This window comes from Sitophilus oryzae, unplaced genomic scaffold (genome assembly GCF_002938485.1).
Source record: "Sitophilus oryzae breed Bouriz unplaced genomic scaffold, Soryzae_2.0 scaffold_130_pilon_pilon, whole genome shotgun sequence".
In the NCBI taxonomy this organism is placed as follows: Eukaryota; Metazoa; Arthropoda; class Insecta; order Coleoptera; family Curculionidae; genus Sitophilus; species Sitophilus oryzae.
Window position 1 is genome coordinate 899,095 of NW_022145960.1, and position 24,499 is coordinate 923,593.

General features: G+C 33.5%; 1 protein-coding gene across 1 annotated transcript in view; it reads left to right on the forward strand.

Annotated features, from left to right (window-relative positions):
- Positions 1-24,499, forward strand: part of LOC115874968 — a gene marked incomplete in the record, with an annotated part of 636,162 nt that overhangs the window by 402,482 nt on the left and 209,181 nt on the right. Inside the window, 2 exon segments of the mRNA XM_030890274.1 lie at positions 21,680-21,730; positions 21,793-21,899. Of these exon segments, the coding sequence (XP_030746134.1) occupies positions 21,680-21,730; positions 21,793-21,899 (158 nt within the window).

Here is a 24,499-nt window from a genome sequence, read left to right on the forward strand (position 1 = left end):
TTTATCTTTGAAATCGACCAACTTAGACATTCTGTTTCTTTGATATTATCAGTACATTGCGAAAAAAGAAACTAAACCAACCTAAACTAAAAATTTACATTTCCGTATTAACATACGTTACTTTATATCCTTCTTATATTATTAATTTATTTTCAGAAAATCTTGTTTATTTTTCAAAGAAATATACTTGGCAACAGACAAAATGGGACTTGATGGGACCTTTAAATTTTAATATATCTGCGTCTCTCTCGCGAAATTCGACTTCTTTGTTCACTGTCGTCTCTTGTCTTATCTACTCTTTGCCTATAGTCAGATATTTTGATTTTATTTTACCAATTTTAAATTACTTGAAATTTATGGAATTGACTTAAGATTTAAATTATTTTGTTTTTAGAAGTAACTTAAGACTTAAGATTTTTCTAAAACTAGCATACACTGAAATATATAACTAGTTGAAGCCTGGCGCATCCGCCATGATCAGGAAATAAATACTTTGTAATCGAAATTATTGCTACGTATTGCTTTTTGGTCTAGTGGTGATATTGTTTTTCCTAAAACCGTGCTGTAGGTCTATCAAAAATATATATCTTTTACTTTCTGTCGAAGAAAATATGATTTGGACCTCCGGATTTCACCTCGGTCCTTATAATATACTGCAATTGCTGAGGATGGGAAAAATTATTTTAGACTGCCTTTTGTTTGCTATATGGCAACCAAAAGGCCACTTAAATTGCAAACATGTGTAAGACAAATCCCTAATATAACACTATCTGGATCTGTACCTTTAATCAAAGACAAAAAACCTTTTTTGGAGAGCGTTTAAAATATTTTTAATAAAATATTTTATAACTCAGCCTCTAAGCCTTGTATATAAGAATATATAAACAAGGGCCTAAGGTACATTTGTGTAACTTCTGCAGTTCCCCGTCCCCATAGCAATATTCTAGTTTAAGAACCAATAGCGATATTTACTTTGCACTTAGTCAACACAATAGTTTTTTAGCGCTTTATTTTTAAACAGATCTGTATTCGTTTGACCTGGTCTAAAAAATATATAGTCTTATTATTTCCAATTCAAAACGAACAATAAAATATTTATCAAAAATGAGCAAAAAGCACACTAGAAAAAGGTAAACAAATAACAATGTTGCGTCAAATTCTGATGCTGTGTAAAACCATAGAGTTAAAAATTAAAAGAAAAACACTGCGTTCGGCGTTCTGTGGCCGGGTATAACATATATAAGTTACCTGTTTTAGCACAAGCTTTTATTTAATAAAAAACTGCAAAGCATATTTTCCAAAACAGCCAAAATATCGGATTCAAGATTCAGATCATTTTCATAGTTCTCAGAGACATACTAGCGTGCATAAGTCAAGAACTATGCTGGGTTACAATGTTTATACGAGCATATGTTTATATCCACAAGGTGGATTACCCAGCTAGTAAATATTAGGCAAAATCCTAATATTTGTCTCACCATTTTCCAAATCCAGCCGGAAAATACAGATCATGTTAATAGTTTTCGGAGACATACTAGCGTGCATAAGTCAAGGACTATGCTGGGTTACAAATGAGTTTTTCTTTGCCTATTGATATTTATACGTGTATATAATTATATGTGGATTAACCCAGCTAGTAAATATTAGACAGAATCATAATATTTGTCTCACTATTATTGATAACCATTCAAATCCATCTTAATTCATATTTCCGAACACATTTTGTTCTTTTGGGTTGCCAAGGTGACTTTGGGCTTTGGCCTTTTACGCTAATTTTCTAGACACTTGAATATTTAGCAAGTGCAACTAAGATTTTGAACTTGAATATTTAGCAAGTAATCTTGTAGGACATTGACGTCCAATGGGTGTTGTCGGTACTTGGATATTTAGCAAGTACTTTATTTAGCACCCTGTAGGTGTTACTGGCACTTGAATATTTAGCAAGTGCAACTAAGATTTTGAACTTGAATATTTAGCAAGTAATCTTGTAGGACATTGACGCCCAATAGGTGTTGCCGGTACTTGGATATTTAGCAAGTACTTTATTAGGTTCCGTTAAATTTTAATATAGGTTTACTTTATCGAGCCGATAAGAAAAATTGCTTATATTCGAGTCGATAAAAAGTTGTTTATTTACCGAATTCGATAGTGCTATGAGTCATGAATGGTATGTTTTAAGGCAGGCAATTTACGGCCGCGTCGCCGAAGAAAATAATATTATTTTAAAATATTATAATTTTAGGCAATGCGGGCCCTAGACCATCTCATAGCTATTTCTACTAACCTTGTTTACTTGTATGAACCAAAAAAAAAAAAAAAAAAAAAAAAAAAAAAAAAAAAAAAAAAATATATAGAGTTCTTTCAAGTTTTTCATTTTCCGCCTTTTCTTGACCCTTTCCTCACAACCTATTTCGCTTTTCTTTGCCCATTTTCGCGAATTTTGTATAAAATATTGTCTGCTAAATTTACACTGCTGCTCGTACCAGCGCAAGAAGTATAATGAGACATAAAAGTGGTGTGATATAAGAGGCGGTGAATCATTTTCTTTAAACATGCGCTCAAAACAGTGACAGAAGTATTACTACATGGTGATCTAGGAGGACGTGTCCAACTGAAGTATAATTAACTATTCTACAACCATGTATTTATTCAACTACATAAATAGGTACAAAACAAAATAACTTTCTTAAAGACTACGTTAAAAACAGCATCTTAAAATGAATTTTCAAATATTAGATCGAAAATGCGTGTATACTAGGAGGATTATGAGTCTATAATGAATTAATATTAGATATGCCTTAATAAACGTTTGATTTCATAAATATTCAACTTCTTAAATTTTACATATCTACTATTTCTCACTTGTATTTCTAATCACTAAAGATAATTACCCAGTACATTCATGTAATACCTAGTATATTATTGATATAGCAATACTAGACTACCTAAAGTTGAAAGTTTCAGTAAATTAAAATATAGCTGAAATATTAATAACATCTATAACTAAACTTAAAGTAATAAAATAAGTAATAAGTAAAATAAGTATAATTAAAAATGTATATATATGAAAAATATAAATTATACATTTATGAAACAATCGATAGTAGGTACTTCTGAAAAACTGAAAAGCTTTTGAAGACTTTTTTTACCTTTCCATTACAAAATGTCTTGAATATACCTGTATATACTTTTGATATATTTTTATTTACCTAATAAACAATGAAATTATTAAATTACTGTTCGACTTTGTTTAATATTTTAATTAAAAAGCGCAACAAAATATTTCTACGCACAAAAATAAAAATCATGTTTGAAAACCACCGTTCCACGTTTTGGCTTGATCAAGAAGTTTAATGAGAATTAAAATAACACATACTCAACATAACTAAATACTAAATAACACATAACTCTAGAAATTTTATTCCTCAGGAGGACTATAGATAGATATTTATTTAACTGTTAATTTTAACAATAAAATTTTACTTTTTATGTGAAAAACTGTGTGTTTATGCCGAGGTTCGCAACCATCTTCTTTCGCAAGCGAAATCGACCCTTATCAACAGGCTACGGTAGCGCCCTCTCTTCGAGACCTCTTGAACCACAAGGCGATTTATATCACCGAAATCCGAAATCGAAAAATCCGAACAATTACTTTAAACTCAAATCTGTCTCCATGACAACTTTTTTACTGTATAAAAATACTACTTTAGAATTTATATCGTAATTACCTTAGCATGACCCCGATTTTTCAGCCATTTTAAAATACCTTTTGAAGAGATTTGTTCAGATAATGTGTTGGCCCACTACCTTTTCCTGTTATCTTCCGGAGTCTGTAATTTGTAGGGGTGATATGACGCTGCTTTTTTTTTCGCTATAACCTTCGAGCACTAGACCTAGCAGGATGATCCCTCCGGCTTTCTTTTCGCGCTTCGCCGATCCGACGACGGTATCCCAAATCCGACGGCGACGGGTACCCGTATCTGAGACGATCGATCACCGAATCGATCCTCGAAACCGACGCATTTACGAAACGATATGGTCAAAGGTCAAAGTCAAGTCAATAGTCAGTAAGTCAGAAATACGCCGTTACGGCCTAAGAACGCTGGATTAAACTCATCGTCACTTCTGATGTAATCGGGAGATTAATATATTTAATATGAAATTGATATTTAAAATATAATTCTAACTAGCTTGACAAACAATGTCTTCTCTCGGCCGAAATCAACAAACTCTGACATTCAACTGTTTCCAAAGCCTACTACTCCGCTACTCCCAAACATCAGCGGACACGGGGTGCAGGCACGGCGTGAAAATGACTGCCTATCATAAGGATCATAGGCGTCGATAACAATTGGCTTTTTGTGTTAACATATTTGCATAACAAATAACATAGTTATAGCAAATAATCTAAAAAAACGGCGTGAAAGACGGCTGGGAATGACGATTGATAATTTAGCGAGGTCAATCTTAAACTACACCATTTAAAAATCATTTCATTTAATATAAAAATTCAATTACATTACCTTAGAGCGCCTTTAAAAATAGTACGAGCCAATAAAATGTCGTCTAGGGCTTGACCTCGCTGAAATTATCATTTTTTCAGTCGCCTTTGACGCTGCTTCTTTTTCGATCGTATGGTTTGTTAACTTATTACTACTAATAACTACTAACTTATTACATAATTATTAAATATTACATTAATTAGTATGTATAATAATTAGTATACATCATAAATTTCTAGTTTTATAAAATATGAATAATAAGACATAATACTGTATGATCAAAAACGGCGTCCATTATTTGAAACGATGATCGATGATATTCCCCCATATAATTTTACATATTAAATAACAGCGATCTTCATTTTATAGCCATGGCTGACGCCGATTTTTTTTGATAATGTCGAATTATCGAAATATCTGTTGCATGTTGTATGACTGACAGGGTGGCTGCAACGACGTCCCGTAATCCGGCTGTTAAAACAAAACAATTGGTGTTTATATATAAAAACTAGCTGATATGTTTTAAATCCGCAGGATTACGGGACGACGTTGCAGCCACCCTTAACTTGATTGACTTCTGAACCCTCCATATGTTCTCAAAATTCTCATTTCAATAATAAAACCAAAAAAAATCCTTGAAACCTTCGTATTGTATGAAAGGCACCACCATGTACACTTTGAATATGTGTATATTACATTAGTATATAGTAATATTTGGCATTAAAAAATAAACTGTAAATATATATGTACTTACATATTATGACGGAATAGGTATGCTAACAAGATCATACTTCTTATCTAGTTATCTGCAGGATCCTAATATCTTAATGTTAATTTCTTAGGTGATGTTAAAACAGTTGAAACACCATAAATTGCGACATAAATGGCTGTGAAAATTCATCAGTTTTAAATATTTTCTTCACTCTACAATCAGCTGTTTTTGAGCTCTCTTTTGCTCGACTTTTAATATCATGCTATGAATAAATCTTAACAGGGAAAACCATTTAATTTTTCTCTCACTATCTTTTAGAAATCTGAAATAAAATATTTATCTTAGTAATACAAAACGCAATAGGCATTTATTTTATAAATGTAAACATACCAAATATAATTTATGTAAACATACCAATTATTTGTATTCATAATTAAATACAACTATACGATTTTGATTCGGACAATATTGTAACAAAAATATAAATAAAAAAAAAAAAAAAAAAAAAACATAATATAATATATTATAAACAAATATTAACAAATAGGTAAATAAAAGGAAATGCTGCATTACCACAGAACAGTACTTACTTTTGAAATGACACTTCACGATGTTTAATTCTTTAATTCTTACACATTTCCCAGTGTAGACCCATTTTAAATGCTAATTTTGGTCCTTTATATAAAATGAAACAATTATACACTAATAGTTGTATAGTTAAGAAATATGGAAAATAAAAGCCGATCTTGCCAATCAGCTGTTTATTGACACTGTTGACCACGTCCAATTGGTCCAATTCCCCTACTATTATAGGGTCATTGTATGATCGAAAAAACGGCGTCCATTGGTTTTGGAAATGACGATCGGGATGACATTTCCCATCTAAATTTACATATAAAATGACAGCGATCTTCATAAAATAGCCTTCGCTGACGCCATTTTTATTCGACCATACGGTACTATAACAACAGAGCGGCGTTGCCAGATTAAAAATTAATCATAACGGTTGATGTAAAAATGACGAAATTTACAAATATTCTTGTAATCATTGACTTGAATCTTATTAAGTACTAAATAAAATTATAAATACGAAATTTTCAAATGTGGCGTAAGCTAATTATATTATTATTTTCTTAAGATTTCCCCAAAGTATACGTATACAAAATTAAAAATAAACAAAGGCTTTGACAAATCTTCGGTAGACTTGGCAACATAACAAACAATAACAATAGGATGTTGGCATTCGCATAAAATGGAAACAGTTCCCTTGTAGTTTGAGACATAATGGAACCATTTGATTCTTAAGAGTTGTCGAAGGTGTCTCTGTTGCAACTTGTTTAATGCGTTCATGTGTCGACGGTACGGCACCCAGGTTTCGCTCCCATATAACATGGTGGGGATTATTATTGCTCGGTACACTGCAAGTTTGGTTTTTATGCTCAAGTCATGATTGTAGAAAACCCTGTCTTAATTTCCAGAATGCTCTTGAAGCGCTACTAGTCCTGTGCTCAATTTCAGGGTCGATATTGGCCTTTTGCGAAATCAAACTGCCGAGATAATTGAATTCCGCTAAGAATTCCAGTAGTTCCGGAGGAGTGCATGATTTTAGTTTTGTCGATGTTCAACGTAAGGCCCAAAGCTTCGTGTGCCCAGGTATACGTGTTCAACGTTTCTTGTAGTTGCTGTAACGTTTCTGCAACAAGGGCGCAGTCATCAGCGTATTGAAGTTCTGTGATGATTGTTTTACGTGTTTTTGCTCTGAGCCTTTTTATGTTGAAGAGACCGCCGCGCCGTCGCACGGCAAAATGCTATGTTTAGCTTGACAAAAATCCAGATTAATTTTTTTTTCGTACATTTATCCACACATTGTTTTTCTTAATACATTTGTAGGGCTAATTTTAACATTATAAATTTTTCCGTTCAACTAGAGTAGTGCAAGCGTTACCGAAAATTGATGCAGTTTCCACCTCGCGTGGAGCGCAAAAGAGTGTCATTTACACGCAAGACAGCCATTTGATTTTTTTTCTACTGTCAATAATATATGAAAAAAGCTTGTAATAAACTTAGAAATTCAAAATTTAGAATATCTGTCTCCTTAAAACTAAAAAAAAAAAACTTTTCTTGATATTACAGGACTGGTATAAAAATCCCTGCGACTCCCTTTAAATAACGGGCTTTTCAAAAAGGCAGATTTGGGAGCTGATTTTTTATACCTTAATAACATATATTAGCGATTTTAATTTTTATTAAATTAAAAGGACCCGTGGAACTCATTACTATAACTCATTATAAAAAATAAAATTATAAAAAAATAATTCCAAAATAGTATGTTTAATAGTTAATTTTATACAAGACGATAAAATGGTATTTTTATCGTCGATCTAAAAAGATTAATCCACGAGCGATGAAATCGCGAGGAATTAATTTCGAGAGATGATAATGTAATTTTATCGTCGTATAAACACTATTTTTTCCATAGCGAGTTACGTTTTAAAAATATTCAGAAATTATTATTTCACCGAATTTATTACGACTAGAAAATATATTGCGCTGGGTTATGTTGGTTTCTTAGGTTGGTTTCTATGTAATTTGACAAATAAATAAAGTTGTCTCTTTAGTTGTCAGTTTTGAGTCAATATTTTTTAATTATCTTTCTTATCGATTGCTGATTGAATTGGATCCAGAATTGGCTCAAAACGAAATAAGTAATTTTATTTATCTATTCGTGTCAGAAGCATCATCAAGATTACATTTCATATACATATAATATCACATACAACAACAATAACAACAATAATTACATATAATAATAATAATAATAATAAGTAAAATTGTATAGTCAGGCCAGACAGAGGAAAGTAACCGGGATAGGGTTCTTTACTGTGTCCGCTACGGTACCCAGGGCAAGCCGTACAGCCTGTGCCATACCCCGACGGGAGCGGGCTCCACTAATACAGACTATCTTCCCATACACCTATCCCCATACAGACACATAACACAAAACTTGACCCTAGACGGTCACAACTACTCCTTTGGCGGGCTAACCACCCTTCAAGGGAAGATAAAATAATCGGTTCTACAAACTAGAAAACAAGCCTCGGATGCGACAGGTGGAGGATCGGCGCCTGTTCGCCAGACTGAACCGACCTTAGCGGAGGTAGGCGAAGCAAGTGGCGCCCCAACGCGAAATCGTACCACAAGGTCACGCGACGGAAACGGACAAAGCACCGATAATGGAGGGTTAGAATTCCCTAGAGAATCGCAACAACTTGCAGACCAATTACGCTCAGTATTACGTAGAAAAGTCATATCAAACGCAGAACTGGATCATCTAAAGCAAGCAGTACTAGCAGAAACACAAGACCCGGAACAGGAACAGAATGACAACCTAAATGAAATGAGACCACCCACAACACACCTCAATCCCGTGAACACGCGTCTTCAATTCGCAGACAATCACGGCACTCGGTCATACCACACCCTGAAGAAAATATAGTAACCGAAGAAATTGGACGGATATTTGAAGAGTACCGTATGAAATATAGTGGTGTTGACTTCTTAAGTCGTCCAAGGCTTTCCAAAATTAAACATAATAATCAAACAAAGTCAACTGTCGCCATCATGAATAGAGCATTAAGCCAATACTTACCGCAAAGTTTATCTCTTCAGACATGATTTAATTCCATTGCGACGCTGCTGCTGTCTGTCGTGTTACCGGATTGATGATAGGAGAGATGGCGCACCATCAAATTATAAACCTCAAATACCACCTTGGAAGAGGAGACTGAAAATAAAATAAAAGATATTGGGTAACTATTTGAGTACTACATACATACCTAACAAATGATAACCCGTCGAACAGAACCAAACGAATAGTAAATGATATCATCCGACAAAATAACTTGGAAGCTGGTTCCGTTCGTATCCTAAGGGAATTTATGGACAACCTGAAACAAAAAATAGCTGCATTAGGGTGTCGTTTGCGACGATACAATGAGAGTGAAAAACGGCGCAAACAAAATAAACAATTTATTACCAACCAGAAGTTGTTTCTTAGAGCACTGAGCACCCAAAAAGAAGAACCTGATAGGGCGCTTATTAAAGCTGATGAAATATATAACTTCTGGAATAACATCTGGGGAAATGAGCAAGAACATCAAGATGCTTACTGGATTAAAGAAGAAATACACCGCACGCAAGATTTACCGAAAATGAGGGAAATCCAGATAACAGAGAACGATATTAAACAGGCCGTTAGCTCACTAGGAAACTGGAAAGCACCCGGAATTGATAAAATCCAGGCATACTGGTGGAAGCACCTCACACATGTCCATGCAGTCTTGGCAATACAATTGACCCAAGCAATAAAAAATCCCGCTGAAACAATACCTGCTTTTTTCACCATGGGCATCACGCATATGATACCTAAAAATAAATTTATTGATGATCCTAAAAACTTCAGGCCAATAACTTGCCTACCAGTCATATATAACATTTTCACGTCTGTATTCGAAAAATCAATATCCAAACACCTAACAAATCACCATATACTGGCAAGAGAACAAAACGGCAGCCGAAAAGGGTCTAGAGGAAGTACAGAGTGGCTTATAATTGATAATGTAATCGGAAAGCGTGCCATATAAAAACCAAAGGAAACATATCTATCGCTTGAATCGATTACAAGAAAGCGTTCGACTCTGTACCACATTCATGGCTACTTAAAATTCTGGAGATCTACAAGATAGATACCTCAATAGTCAGAACTCTTCAATATTTAATGCAGCAATGGCAAACATCTCTTCTCGTTACTTCCTCAAGGGACAGCTATCAAACCAAACCATTAAAAGTCCGAAGAGGGATATTCCAGGGAGATAGCTTGAGCCCACTAATGTTTTGCATGGCCATAAACCCACTAAGTTTTATGCTTAAGTCTAGCAAATATGGCTATGTTGTGAAGAACAATCCCCAAGTAAAGATTTCCCATTTGCTTTACATGGATGATTTAAAATGTTACACGAGCAACCCAGAACAACTTAAAGGGCAAATGGAACTTGTAACATCCTTTAGCCAAGCTGTTCGTATGGAATTTGGTATGGAAAAATGTGCATTCTTGCACTGTAAAAAAGGGAAAATCCAAGAATCTAACGAGATTATTTTAACTAACGAAATAACATTCTCACCGTTACATCTGGGTGAAACCTACAAATATCTTGGTATCCATCAAGCTCTAAAAATTGATGATGGAGTAATAAAGAAGACTGCGGAGGATGTATTTATGAAGAGGGTTTGTAAAGTCTTGGGAACAGAGCTTCATGCGAAGAATAAAATAGCTGCGATCAATGTGTGGGCAGCACCTGTAATTTTTAATACATTCGGAGTTCTAAAATGGTCACAAACCGACCTGGAGTCTCTCGATAGGAAAGTCAGAACATCAATGACAAGGCACCGAATGCACCACCCTCATGCTTCAACCATTAGACTCTACATGCCAAGGGACAAAGGTGGAAGGGGAATTATTAGTCTCATTGCTATGCATGAAAAGCATATCAGAAGTCTGCAGCATTACTTTGACCAATCAAATGACCCTCTCCTTTCAGCTATTAAGACCGCTGACAGGAATTTCACACCTTTAAACTTAGCAGGTCAAAGATTACCTGCAGGTACTGGGGGTGCTGAGGAACTAATCGAAGAGTGGAAAGGGAAAGCCTTGCACGGAAGATATCCATCCAACTTATATAACCCAGACGTTGACCGAAATCTGTTATTACGTTGTTTCAGAAATGGAGAGCTCAGAGCTGAGACCGAAGGATTTATTATAGCTATACAAGACCAGCAAATACCAACTAAAATGCCAAAAATAATAGCCGTGCTGACTTACCTAATGACGGATGCCGACTATGCAATGCCTTTCCGGAAACAATTCAACACATCTGCTCTGAATGTACCTATCTTGCACCGCGGCATTATCTGGACAGGCACAACCGGGTGGCTGGTATTCTACACCAAGAAATCTGCAAAAAAGAAAATCTTTTAAATGAAATTACACCGTACTACCGATACTTACCTGAAAAAATAGTAGAAAACGAAAACGTAAGGATACTGGGATACTGACATCATCACAGATCGTACTATGCAGCATAATAAACCTGATATAGTAGTCTTCTATAAAAAACAGAAACATGCTTACCTGCTGTATATCACAATACCAATTAGACGAAAAACATAAAAATGCAAGAAAAGAGAAAATCACAAAATATGAAGCACTGGCACAAGAACTAAAAGCGATATACGATTTGAGCAAGACTTTTATATTACCAATAATACTGTAATGTTACCTGTAACGGCCTAGTAGACGTAAACCTTGTTCAAAGCCTTAAAAAACTCCAACTTCACAACCCGGAAAGAATCATCTCTACCATGCAGAAGTCCACAATTCTTTCTACCTGTTATATCGTTCGCACTGTGTTGAACCGCGATTAGGTCGTTGATAAGAATTATCCCGACTTAGTCGCTAAAACCGGCTTTAAGCTGTGAAAAAACAAAAGTAAAATTGCAAACACAAAAGTTATACATGAAACCACAGTACATTAAAACATAGATATAAAACAACATAGCATGTATAAACACCATTTGAGACGGGAAACTAAACATATTTTGCCCAGAAGCGGGCGACGTCAATTGCGTTCGACTTTGCTGCAATAAGTCCTCTATAGTGCACTTGGCGGGGCACAGTTGGCAATTATACATATGTTGGGTGGTTTGTAGTACTCCACATTGGCAGAGGTTGAAGTTCACATGGTAGCCCCACTTGGCAAGAGTGTCTCTCGATCTCGCTGTGCCCGTACGCAGTCTGTTAAGAGCTCTCCAAGTTACCCAGTTTTCGTCGCTTTCTGGTGCCAATTGTTCCTTCGGCTCCATCCAATGTTGATTTGAGGTCTTCTCCCAAAGGTCCACATTGGTTATAGGTTCCTCGTAGTCTTCTGTCGATCGCAGGAACTTTTGCCTTGATTTCAATCGCTGATGAGCGGGTTGGATGCCGTAGAGTAGGTGGCGTTCAGTTGCTGCTGCTTTGGATCGTTCTTTGAGTGCAGCTGCCTCTCTACGGATGGCAGGAGGGGCGATGCCAGCTAGATGGTGGATCTTGTCCAGGGGTGTTGGCTTTAAGCATCCGGTGATGATTCTGCTTGTCTCATTGAGGGCGACATCAACTTGTTTTGCGTGCGCTGATCTATACCAAACCGGGCATGCATACTCGCCGGTAGAGTGACATAGAGCGAGTGCTGACGTTTTTAGAACCTTAGGTTGGGCTCCCCAGTTAGAACTTGTCAGCTTGCGGATTATATTATTTCTTCCGCTCACTTTAAGTTTTGTATTGAGGCAGTGTCGCTTGAATGTTAATGCCCTATCCAGTGTTACGCCCAGGTATTTCAGGTTAGGGCAGTGCTCCAATGGTACTCCCTTCCATTCGATCTGTAGTTTTCTGCCGGCCTGCTTATTCTTAAGATGGAAGGCACATACCTGCGTTTTTGTTGGATTTGGCTTTAACTGGTTATGTCGGTAGTACAAATCCAATTGTGCCAAGGGAAATTAATAGGCAATTACCAACAGATATTCCAGGCAGAGGCGACAAACGCCATATATCCAAACTACTTCCATGTAAATCCCGAATAACTTATGAAAAGGAATACAAACATTTTCAAAAAATGAAAGCAATTAAAAGACGTGCGAGAAGAAATAAAATTTTTAACCTATCCTCGCTGTTAAAGTATCATTTAATCTTACCCAGGTTAAAGTACTATTTTATCTACTATGTTTGATAGATATAAGCTCGGATATAAGGCAATTTTAACAGTTGCTATGGGAAAAAATATAAAAAAATATATTTTATCTACATTCAAAACAGTTCAAATTTATTATATTGATACTATTTAATTGTACTACATGTCTGTAGTTAAATTGTCCATATTGAGATAATTAATTTTCAAATGGCTGTGCTGGGTATAAATGAAACTCTTTTGCGCTCCACGTTTGTGCAAGGTTAACGCTCTTACCAGAATTCATTCATCAACTTTTAGTAGCGCTTGCACCGTTATAGTTGCTCTCGGAAAAAAAATGATAACATTTTAAATTATGTCCACAGATTTTATAAGAACGACAGTAAGTAGATGAATTTACGAAAACTGTAATTTCTGATTTTTGTCAAACTAAATAGAGCATATTGCAAAATTCAATACATTTGAAAAAAAAACTTTATTTAAAGTCCAGTTCTGAATAGCATAAATTTTGTCCAGCGATCACATTTAAACTTTCGCTAATATTTAAACAACAAATATCAGGTCATTTACTCCATTAGCTTTTCAGTTATACAAATATTAATTTATGCAAGATATAATTCAAAAGTTTGTTATAAGAAAATTGTTGCTAATCAGTAATCCTAGGCAAACATCGTAGTCTCTTGTAATCTGCTTTCGCTCTCGAGGAATCTCAAATTTAACATTAAGAAACTTTTGCGACGAAGTTTCGTTGGCGTAGTCTCCTCTTTTGAACTAATAATCTCAAATGAAAAGTAAGCAGAATTAAATCAGAGAATATCCCGACGATCTTTTCGAAATATTTCTTCCTTCGAATTTAGTACGTATAACGTCAAAGATAGTAAAGTAGTAGAGTTTTATATACTCTAATCTCCAGGGTGTTATCGGATACTTTCAGTTTAAATATCTTTGAGAAGTTTTATTTTAGCAGAAAACTGAAATGTCCATATTTTTTGTTAACATTGTAGATTGTAAGTATATTGAAATATTTATTTTTCATTATTTTTATTGTGGTTTGAGGAAGTAAATGGCATTAATATTATCTTTATTTATAATATTCCAAAACTTTCGAGCAGCTGCTACGTAGCAGCAGTAGTAGTATACAGGGTGGCGCACCTCATCCGCCTCGGTTGATTATACGAAAACGGAAAGATGTAGAAACAAAATATTTTATGTGTATATGTGGGGAGGCAATGTGCACAATTTAAAATTATTTTGAAATATACAGGGTGTTTCAGAACTAAGATCCATACCAAAGTTATATTTTTTTTTATGGAACATCCGGTATTTTATTTCATTTTTGGATTCTTGGGTCCAAAAAAAGGCATTTATTGTTAGGGTTAAATATATTTAAAATCTTTAGTTTTTGAGATATTAAAAGATATTTAAATTTACATGCTACAATAGAATAGATTATTAACACCCTGTACATTACTTTTCAGAATTAATTCTTGTGCTGAGTTTAAAGGTAGAGAAATAAACTTTACAGAAAAATGTTATTGCTTCCTTAACTTTATACAGGGGTATTAAAAATTGCTGATCTATTTTAAGGATATATTTCATATTAAAACTTCATTATTTCAAATGCAACACCCTGTATTTTTTATAATACATCGAAGCAGATTCAAATGCCCTTTCAAACTATATTAGGGTTTTCTATACCTATCTAGCTTAGATTTTGAATAAAAATCGATTTTTTAAAAAATTAAAAGTTAAATATCTTTAAATATCTCAAAAACTAAAGATTTTAAACATATTTAACCCTTATAATAAATGCCTTTTTTTGGGCTCAAGAATCCAAAAATGAAATAAAATATTGTATGTTCCATAAGAAAAAATATAACTTTGGTATGGATTTTAGTTCTGAAACATCCTGTATATTTCAAAATAAGTTTAAATTGTGCACATTGTCTCCCAACATATACCCATAAAATATTTTGTTTCTACATCTTTCCGTTTTCGTATAATCAACCGAGGCGAATGAGGTCGCCACCCTGTATATAATATAAGCATCGCTTTGAAAACGTCCTTCGACTGCCTAGTTGCCATTGGTTTCGTTCATTGCAATCTACGTCACGCAGATTCCTTGAGCTCATATTGCCTTCTTGACACCCCCCCATCCAGTTTGTCCTTGGTCTTCCCCGTTTCCTTCTCTTTTATGGAAGCCAGTTTAGTATCTTCTTCACGTCTTGTTCCTCCTTCTCACCTGTCCGTACCACTTCAGTTGGACACTCTCTATTTCCTCTACTAGAGTTTTCTGTCTACCCATTTTGTCCCTGATTGTATTGTTTCGTACTCTATCCAGATGTTGTCCTTTTGATATTTTAAATGGTTTTAATTTTTTATTTCCAGTTTTTATTGAGAAACAAGAATTTTTATATATGAGCAGTTCTAGTACTAGCCATTTAGTAAAAAATAATGTGCCATGATGAGCATCCTTTGCGACAACGACGTGTGGCAGAATAATTTTCTTGGTAAATTAAAAAAAATAAGTAGTATTAAAAAGAGTGATAAGTGTCTTATTTGTTTTTATTTTTTTTAATTTGTTTTTAATCTGAATTAGTTCATACATGCATTGACAGAATTCCGAATTTTTGCCTAAAATGCGTTGTGTCACCGTCCTTCACTTCCCACGTACACTGAGTACATAAAAGTAACAGTTTCGAAACATAATTGTGTGTGCAATTAGTCACATGAATAAAACGCAGATACGTAGCTATTCCTTGAATGTGACAAAATATTGCTCACCGGGTTGGCAATTGCTCAGCACCATAATTATAAAAGAATAATCTACCATTTCACTTAATAAGTGTGTGTTTATTTTAAAAATGCTAAACAGTGTCAAAAATAAAGTGTTTTAATTAGAATAGAATATCATATCGTGTAATTGCCAAGTCATTATAATTATTATAGAAATAAAGATAACTAATATTGATACTAAAAATTTATAACAAATTTGTTGAATAGCTGCTTAAAGAAAGACTAAATAAAATAAACTGACTTGATTTTACTTGAGATCTCACAACTTTTTATAGTGGAAGAATTGTGTTGCGAGACTTGGCATTTTTTTACATTCTATGTTTTTGATGGGATTTTCTCCACTATTGTAAAATAGTCGAGAAAATGTTGTAAATAGAATTAACATCGATTAACCTGCGAAAGAACATTTTTATACAGATAAACAACATTTAATAAAATAGGGCTCTTAATATTATTCCTCCAAAAATTAATAACGCTTGGATGAAAACTAATCAATTGCTGTCAAGTCTTCAACCAAAAGGGGGAAAATAAATGAAAGCGAAGCCGCATTACTCCAAAAATAAGTCCGATATTTTTGATATTTAAGGAGTTGCTTACACGTGCCGAAACCACTTTTGTTATTCATTATGTTCTTGATTTTTTTGTATCCATTTTCTGTCTTAAGAGGCTTGATTAAGCGTATAAAATAGGCTGTTTTACGTCGGCATTTTTAATTTAAGTTTACTTTCTCATGTAATTTTATAACACAAAAATAATTTAATATATTGCCATCAAATGAATGATATCGGTCTGTAAAGATTACTTTGAATTATCTCACAGGTGTTTAATAAAAAAAAATATTTTTTTATAAAAAAATAGGCTCACCCTTATAACCTTTTTATTTCTTCAGATATAAAAACGAGATTGGGTATGTTAGGATATGAAATCAGAATTGATTGACATATTCAATTTTTTTTGGACCACTTCCTGTTTCTCCGGAAATGACTACAACTTTTGCTTTGTAAATGCTACTCCCGGTGTTTTTTTACTTCCTTTGATAGAAACACAAAACATCCCCCTTTAGAACTTCGTCTGTCATGTTAAGAAATGAAAGTAAATAATAAAGCGCCTCTCGTGTTTGTTCGCACTCAAAATATTTCAATTAGTGCCTGTATTTATTTTTAATATATTTTTCAAATTTACTTTTTTTTAATTGAAAAGTAATATATTACATTTAAATGGAACATATTATATAACAATTATGTCAATTACAGGATTACAAGCTTGTTTTCTAACATTTTTTAAATAAAACGAATTATCAAATTTCAATATATGTATATTTGTTGTAGGTATGAAAGAAGTAAAATATAAAATGGACAAACGCTTACTTACATTGCAATAAAACTTCCACTCTTAGTTTTGCAATCCAAACGCAATATTTCTATTTCACAAATAAAAATATCCGACAACATTAAAATCACTGAAACTTCCGCGGCTGACAACAAAAACTGAAAAATATAACGGCACTTTTTGTTTTGGACCTGCATATCAACATTACGCTGTACTATTATGTGCTTGTTGTTGAAATAATATAAAATATCTCATCATAACTTTGTAAATTTTAATATTTTAACATGATTTTAACTACTTTTGACAATAACTAACTTTTTATCAAGAAAGGATCAAGATGACATTTTAAACGGCAACTGACAAATGTGTTATAATATTTTAATCTTAAATATGTATGTAACATAATTTAAATTACTATAATGCAACTTTATACTAAGAAAACATTTATAATTTTTTTTTCACAAAATACAACAAAGTCTAATAATATAGTTTGAAAACAATGAATATTGAATTAAAATTGAAAAAGTTAAGCGCGACCCCTTGTGTCAAAATTAGATGATTAAATTTTCGCAATTTTTACACCATTTGATGACTGGTGGCGCCTCTAGTGTTTGTTCGGGCGGTTGGTCTTTTACTCCAGCTTATGGCCATTAAAGAAAAAGTTCTAAAGGGGGATGTTTTGTGGATAGAAAATGACATACTGAATAGAATGACATATCATATATCAACTTTTGACATTTCTGCTTAAAAACTATCATTTTAAACTTCAATCTGGAGTACAATGGCTGTGTTTATACCGAAAATTTAACTCGATATACCCTACGTGGTACCAAATTATTTGCTAAAAAATACTTTTTTTTCCAATGCTAATGAGACGCCATCGTTTCATTTGAAAAAATTGGCGCCGGGAGGCACGTACAGCCGCCCATACTAAAATATGTTAATAAAAAGTTGGTAGGCAGTTCTTTTAGTTTCAAAGTAAAGGAATTTTTCCAATTTTTTTTATCTCAAAAACTGCGATTTTGACTGATTTTGATGTTATTACAAATTTTGTTGCAAATATTATTCCTAATCTTAAATTGAAAACCGCATTTCGCTAGCTACTGTAATTTTGGAGTTACGATTTTTCAAAATTTTTAACCTCCTCCCGATACCCCATTACCAACCCCCAACCCCCACCAAAAACTAATGGCCAGATTCTCGGATGCCCCAGTATTTTTGTGCCAAATTTGGTTAACATCGGTTTAGCGGTTTTTGAGTTATCGTGTTACAGACAGACGCAGACGGACAGACGGACAGACAGACATACAGACACCATGAAAATATTTTGTATTTAGGTCATTTATGACCCAAATAACTCATTTTGAATGAAATTAAAAAAACTTTTTTTGCCGATCTTAATAGCCTACCATACCTATTGGTATGGTCGGCTAAAAATTGAGATGATTAAAAATACAGTTGGGGAATCTTTTAAGTGGCAAGGAAACGTCATGAAAAACATTAGATTAAATGTATTTTTCCAAAAAAACTCATAATCGTGTGTCAAAACAAAATAAAAAATTAAAAAAGAAATGTTAGGGGGGAGTTTGAAAACAGACTTTATTATTGTTTACAGGAAAATGGACAACATTTTGAACAACTTATAAGATAGGGTGTAAGCGGTGTAAAGAGACGTGGAAGGGGATATAACAGATATGTCGCAGTTGACCGGTCGACCCAATCAGTACCATGAATCAGTAGCTTTGTTCGGGTTCTTGTTATTACCGATCCTAGAACTGTGATGCGTATGCTCAGAAGGAAATATGAAGACATTATTTCATTTGCGCATGCGCTGCAGAGTTCTAGGACGGTTCAGAATCGGTGAACCCGAAAAAAGCTAGTACCTCTGTCAGTACTTAAAGTTCTAGGGAAAGGTGTACATCATGCGTTCAGCTTCACGATGTAATTATGTCTCGTGATACTTTATTTGTTTATTTATTCGTTGTAATTTTTCCTATAGCTTGTAAATTTTTAAGTGCAAGCTAGAAACACTTGCATTTTTGGTAAAAATAAGTGGAATTGAGTTGGTTTTCGACAGTGGTCGGGCTATTAGAACTCTGAATTCAAAAATCGATATCTCGAAATCTATTAGAAATAATTGATTGTAATTTTTTCAGAAACTTTCTTAATATTTCTGCTGTATTTTCTTCGTAGACAGTAAGTGAAAATTTTTATCAGTTAAAAATTACACGACTGCTGGAAATTGCTATGCTCTAAAAGTAAATAGATGGGTTATTTACAATTTTTGAATGGAAAAAAACAACCTTATCGAATTTTTCTTATGTAAACATATTGTAAAAGATCCTATCTTCAAAATAAAAAAAGTTTCAATATCTAAAGTGTTTCTTGAGTTATGGCGTGTTATGTGTTAAAAAGTTGAGTTTTTAAATTATCGCGATTACTGACGTTTTCTCGTTATAAAAAAAATGACACCTTAAAGATATCCTTATAATTCCATTTCAGATGCTCAGAAACATTTCTAATGATTTTATCTAGTTATCTTTTCGAAAAAAAGTCTTTTAAAAATAAGCGGTTTGCGATCGTGATTTTACTTTACTTGATAGGGAAAGGCGTACCGGCAACGCCGCAACAGCACTCCGTCGCATTTCTCTCACTCCGACTTAATAAGATCCCTATGCGATTTACTTCCACACATCATGTAAATACCGACCCAAGAGTAACAGTTGCCAGCACGGTATAACATAAATTAGGATTGATTGACAATTGTTTTTGGTCACTTCCTGTTTAACCGGAAATGACTACTACTTTTGATTGTTAAATGGCACCCTCAGTATATTTTTACTCTATTCGATAGAAAATCACACTCTGAATAGAATGACATATCATATGTCAATTTTTGACATATTCGCTTAAAAAATCGTATTTTAAATTTCAATCTAGAGTGCCATAGCTGTTTTAAAATCACTAATTTTTAATCAAGGAGCCTTAGAAAAATATATTTGATCGTCTAATGTTTTTAGTGTTTTGTCCTGGCCGGGTAAACCAAATCGTATTTTGAATCATATCTCAATTTTTTCAAATGGAACGAGGAGGGCCCATTAGCATATTTGGAAAAAGCATTTTTTTACGAATAATTTGGTACCACACACTTGGTATTTCGAGTCATTGTCGTTATGAACCGCATGTTGCAATTTAAAATAAACCATATGCGAAAATGTCAAAAGTTGACATGTGATATGTCATTCTATTCAGAGCATCATGTTCTATCGAATAAAGTATAGAAATATTGAGGGTGCTATTTAAAAATCATTTATTTTCATTTTAAGTGTTTACCTTCACTTAAGGTAACATTTAAAATAAAAATACTTAAATATTTAATATTTGAGTGTGTTTACAAGCCAAAACTAAAAATAAATAAATTCTCTAAACCCCAAAAAAAACTAAAATATTATCCTAAATAAAAAAAAGTTATATCAAGTGTTCAAAAAGACCACCTTCTTGAGCTAGACAGAAGCCTAGGCGGTCGTAAAATCCCGTCTGACATTGGCTAACATATTAGGGTTAATAGTTTGGAAACCTTCTCGTATTTTTACTTGAAGCTCATCCATATTATTAGCCCTATTATGACCATACACTTTGGATTTTACATAACCCCACAAAAAGAAATCATTGGGAGAATGATCTGGTGATCTAGCGGGCCACAAGATAGTTCCATATCCACTAATTAAATGGTTGGGAAAAGTATTGTTCAAATATTCTTGAACAATACGGGCATTGTGGGCCGGGCAACCACCTCAGCAATTTGATTACTTGAAACCGTGGGATTTTGATCCGCGGATGCACAAATGAACACTTGCTTTAACTCGTGTTCTTCCTTAATCAACACATCAGCCTTTTTGTGTTTTTGTGGGGACACGCACCCATGTGTTTCAAAATTATTAATAACTCTTGATTTGGTAAAGATGGAATTGGCCTGTTTACAAAAGTTTATGGAGAAATAGTTTGTATATTCCGATAAGACCTATTTTGGAAATACCATTTTACAATTTAAATTTTCTCACGAACTTCGTAAACATCCATTATTTTACTTAAAAAATAAATTTCACACGAGAACTGTCGCGAAAGTCTATGTATTCGTTTTGGCTATTAAAACACGAATAAATACAAATTCTGAAACATTCTTATCACATATCTACCTATTTTTATTTTATCGCATTTTTTCGCCTGCTTTTTATCCGGCGGACGGGTATACGTTAATTCGTCCGGTTCTGCCTATGTTACTACTACAGTGGTCCGGTCTGTATAATGCATAAAGTATACAGTTGATGTTGGAATTTGATGTTTGGTATTATGACGGCAAAATTAAACATTAGTAATGATGGGATAATTCAAATTAAAAATCATTAATAATTCGATTATGAAAATAATCGCCATCATCCGGTTATCCAAAAATAACACTACAATAATATAATCAACAAATTTAATGGAAAAAATTAGGCTTAAAATCTTTTTTGTTAAGTAAATAAAGCTATGTAATTCTATAATAATATCTTTTTTTGTTTCAGGTTACGATTTGATAGAATGGTTGATAATGCGACTGGAAATCGAAGAATCAGGTAAAGGTATTTACGGTCCGCATAAAAAAGCGATTTATCAAACGTAGCGATTTTTATTTCAGAGGCGCTGAACATAGCCAACCAGCTGTGTCAGTACGGCTATTTTTTTCCTATAAGCGATTCGAAAAATCTGGTGGTGAAGGATGACAGCTCTCTCTACAGATTTCAAGTAAGTTTTAAATACGCCCAAAATTATTAATGTCTCTCGTCGTTCATTTTGTTATCGAACTGCCATCGTTCCACGTAACTTTGTAATTAATTCAAGAAAGTTTAATTGGATCAGAAGAATCATTTGATGATTCGTAATAAAATATTTGTGATAAATTGTGATTAACTAATTTAAAAATTTATAATGGTGAATTCAGAATATTTCTTTATTATTAAACTGTGATTCAACTTTTAGCGTTTGAAATTTATAGAAAATAGTCCTGTAAAACTAGTTGAGCATCAGAATAAAGGGGCATATCCTAAAAATATTTTATTGTATACAGGGTGCTACAAATTCGGGCTACGAGCATTGGTATCTCGATAACCGTAATAGATACGAACATGGTTAAATTTGGGCAAAGTTGCGCTTTGGAATGTTCACCAAGATGCCATCAAAAGAGTTTTAAAAATTTTAAGGATTGCTGGGTTATTTGGAAAAAACGGATTTTTTTGAAAATCAATTTTATATTTTACCTAAAAACTAATTGCACATTCTCATAGCCACTTATTAGGGCTATCTGATAGTGGTTTTAGATTTTCAAATTAGCTGCTAATTTGTGAGATACAGTAATTTTTTTTTTGTTTTGGACATTTGAACACAATTCTAATTTCAAGTCTGCCTCTGTTTTTTTTAAATATTTATCTATTCATCGTTACAATATCGATAAGCTTTCAAACTTAAATGTAGAGTATTAGAAACTAGTTTGCAGAAGTTGATTCATTTACAATAACTACGATTAATATTATGCATATCATTAAACCGCACACTGAGATTTCAAACTCAGAATAAAAAAAGTAAAAAATAATATCTTTAAATTGCTGACCTGGATATTATTTCTTTGAATCTACTAATGTGTTCGATTTTCCTTATTCAATGTTAATTAGCGCGGATCAATACTGTTGCGATGAATATAATCAGATTAAATAGTTTAAAAAATCAGAGTCGGACTAGAAATTATTTTAATTAATAATTAAATAGTTTTGTTGTTGTACCCAAAGGGTACCCAAAACAAAAAAAAAGTATAAAGTGTGGCACAGCATTGAACCCAGGAGACCGAGTTCTCTCAAAACATAAAATAAAAAATGCAGGTCCGTATTTAAAAAAAATAAGTTGGCCTATGTATCTCACAAATTATCAGCTTATTTGAAAATCTAAAAATACTATGTGATAATTCTAATAAAGTGGCTATGAGAATGTGCGATTAGTTTTTTGATTTTCTAAAAATTAACGACAGGAAAAAATAAAATTGATTTTCAAAAAAATTTGTTTTTCCAAAAAACTCTGAAATTTTTAAAACGTTTTGATGATATCTTGATGAGCATCCCAAAGCGTAACTTTGCCCCAATTTAACTATGTTCGTATTTATTGCGGTTACCGAGATACCAACACTCGTACCTCGAATTTGTAGCACCCTGTATATGAATAATATAGTCTGCCCAACGAGTCGGGAAAATTTCGACAGAGGACATCCAAAAAGTTATGGAAAATTCAATTCCATCCAAAAAAAAACAGAATGTGAAAAATGTCTGACAATGCAATTCTTCCACTACAATAAGTTGTGAAATCTCATGTAAACCCTAGTCAGTTTACTTTATTAGGTTCTATAGAAGCACCTATTCTACAATTTTATTATAAATTGCTGGTAATAAAAATATATATATATTATATCTTTATTTCTGTAATAATTATAATGACTTGGCAATTTCACGGCATCATAATTATAAAAGAATAATCTACCATTTCGATTATACTAAGTAAATCTACAAACAGTGCACTTAAGGATTAAGTATTTTGATTAGTAGAATATATCATACCGTGTAATTGTCAAATTTTTGTGTAGTGAAAATCGTATTCAGTTATCTTATTTTGATTCAAAAAATATGTATAGTATATTTTCGATCGTTATATACAACATATTCAACGTTTAAAGGCCGGGACACACCTATCATGCACGTTTCCGATCCGGCTCCGGTCCGATTTTGCCCCAGAAGCGGATCGCTGTGGGATCATGCTTCCGACTCCTTCACGATTTCGGGCTTCGGCTGGATACAATCGCCAGTCTTGATTCAACAATCATCGCATGAAATCGTGTGCGCAAAATGTTTAATAATTTTACCAACAGTGATTAGCCATGGTAGCACTTTGTTTGGAAGAAGAAGATGAGGAAAATAAGAAAGCTTTTATAGAGAACAGCCAAAAACGCAGATTTCATGTCTTTGTAGTCGGAGTTTCGGTACTGCTCTTTGGTCTGGTCATACAGCACTGGATATTTCCTCACTTCTTTAATTAGTTCCTCCGGTTTTATTGTTGACATTTTGATTATTAACATTGAAAATGTTTCTGTTATCCTATATAAGGGAGCCCAAATCGAATTAAAATGCTACATTTGCCACACCATGACGTCATATATACAAGGGTATAGGAAATCTCGACGCAGCGGCGGCAGTCGGCCAGCGCGCGCAAAAACCATTACATCGCTAATTGTTTATTGTTATATCTTTATTAGTTTAAAAGCAAAAAATATGGGGTTTGCTTTGATACCTTGTCAAGACATAAGCGAA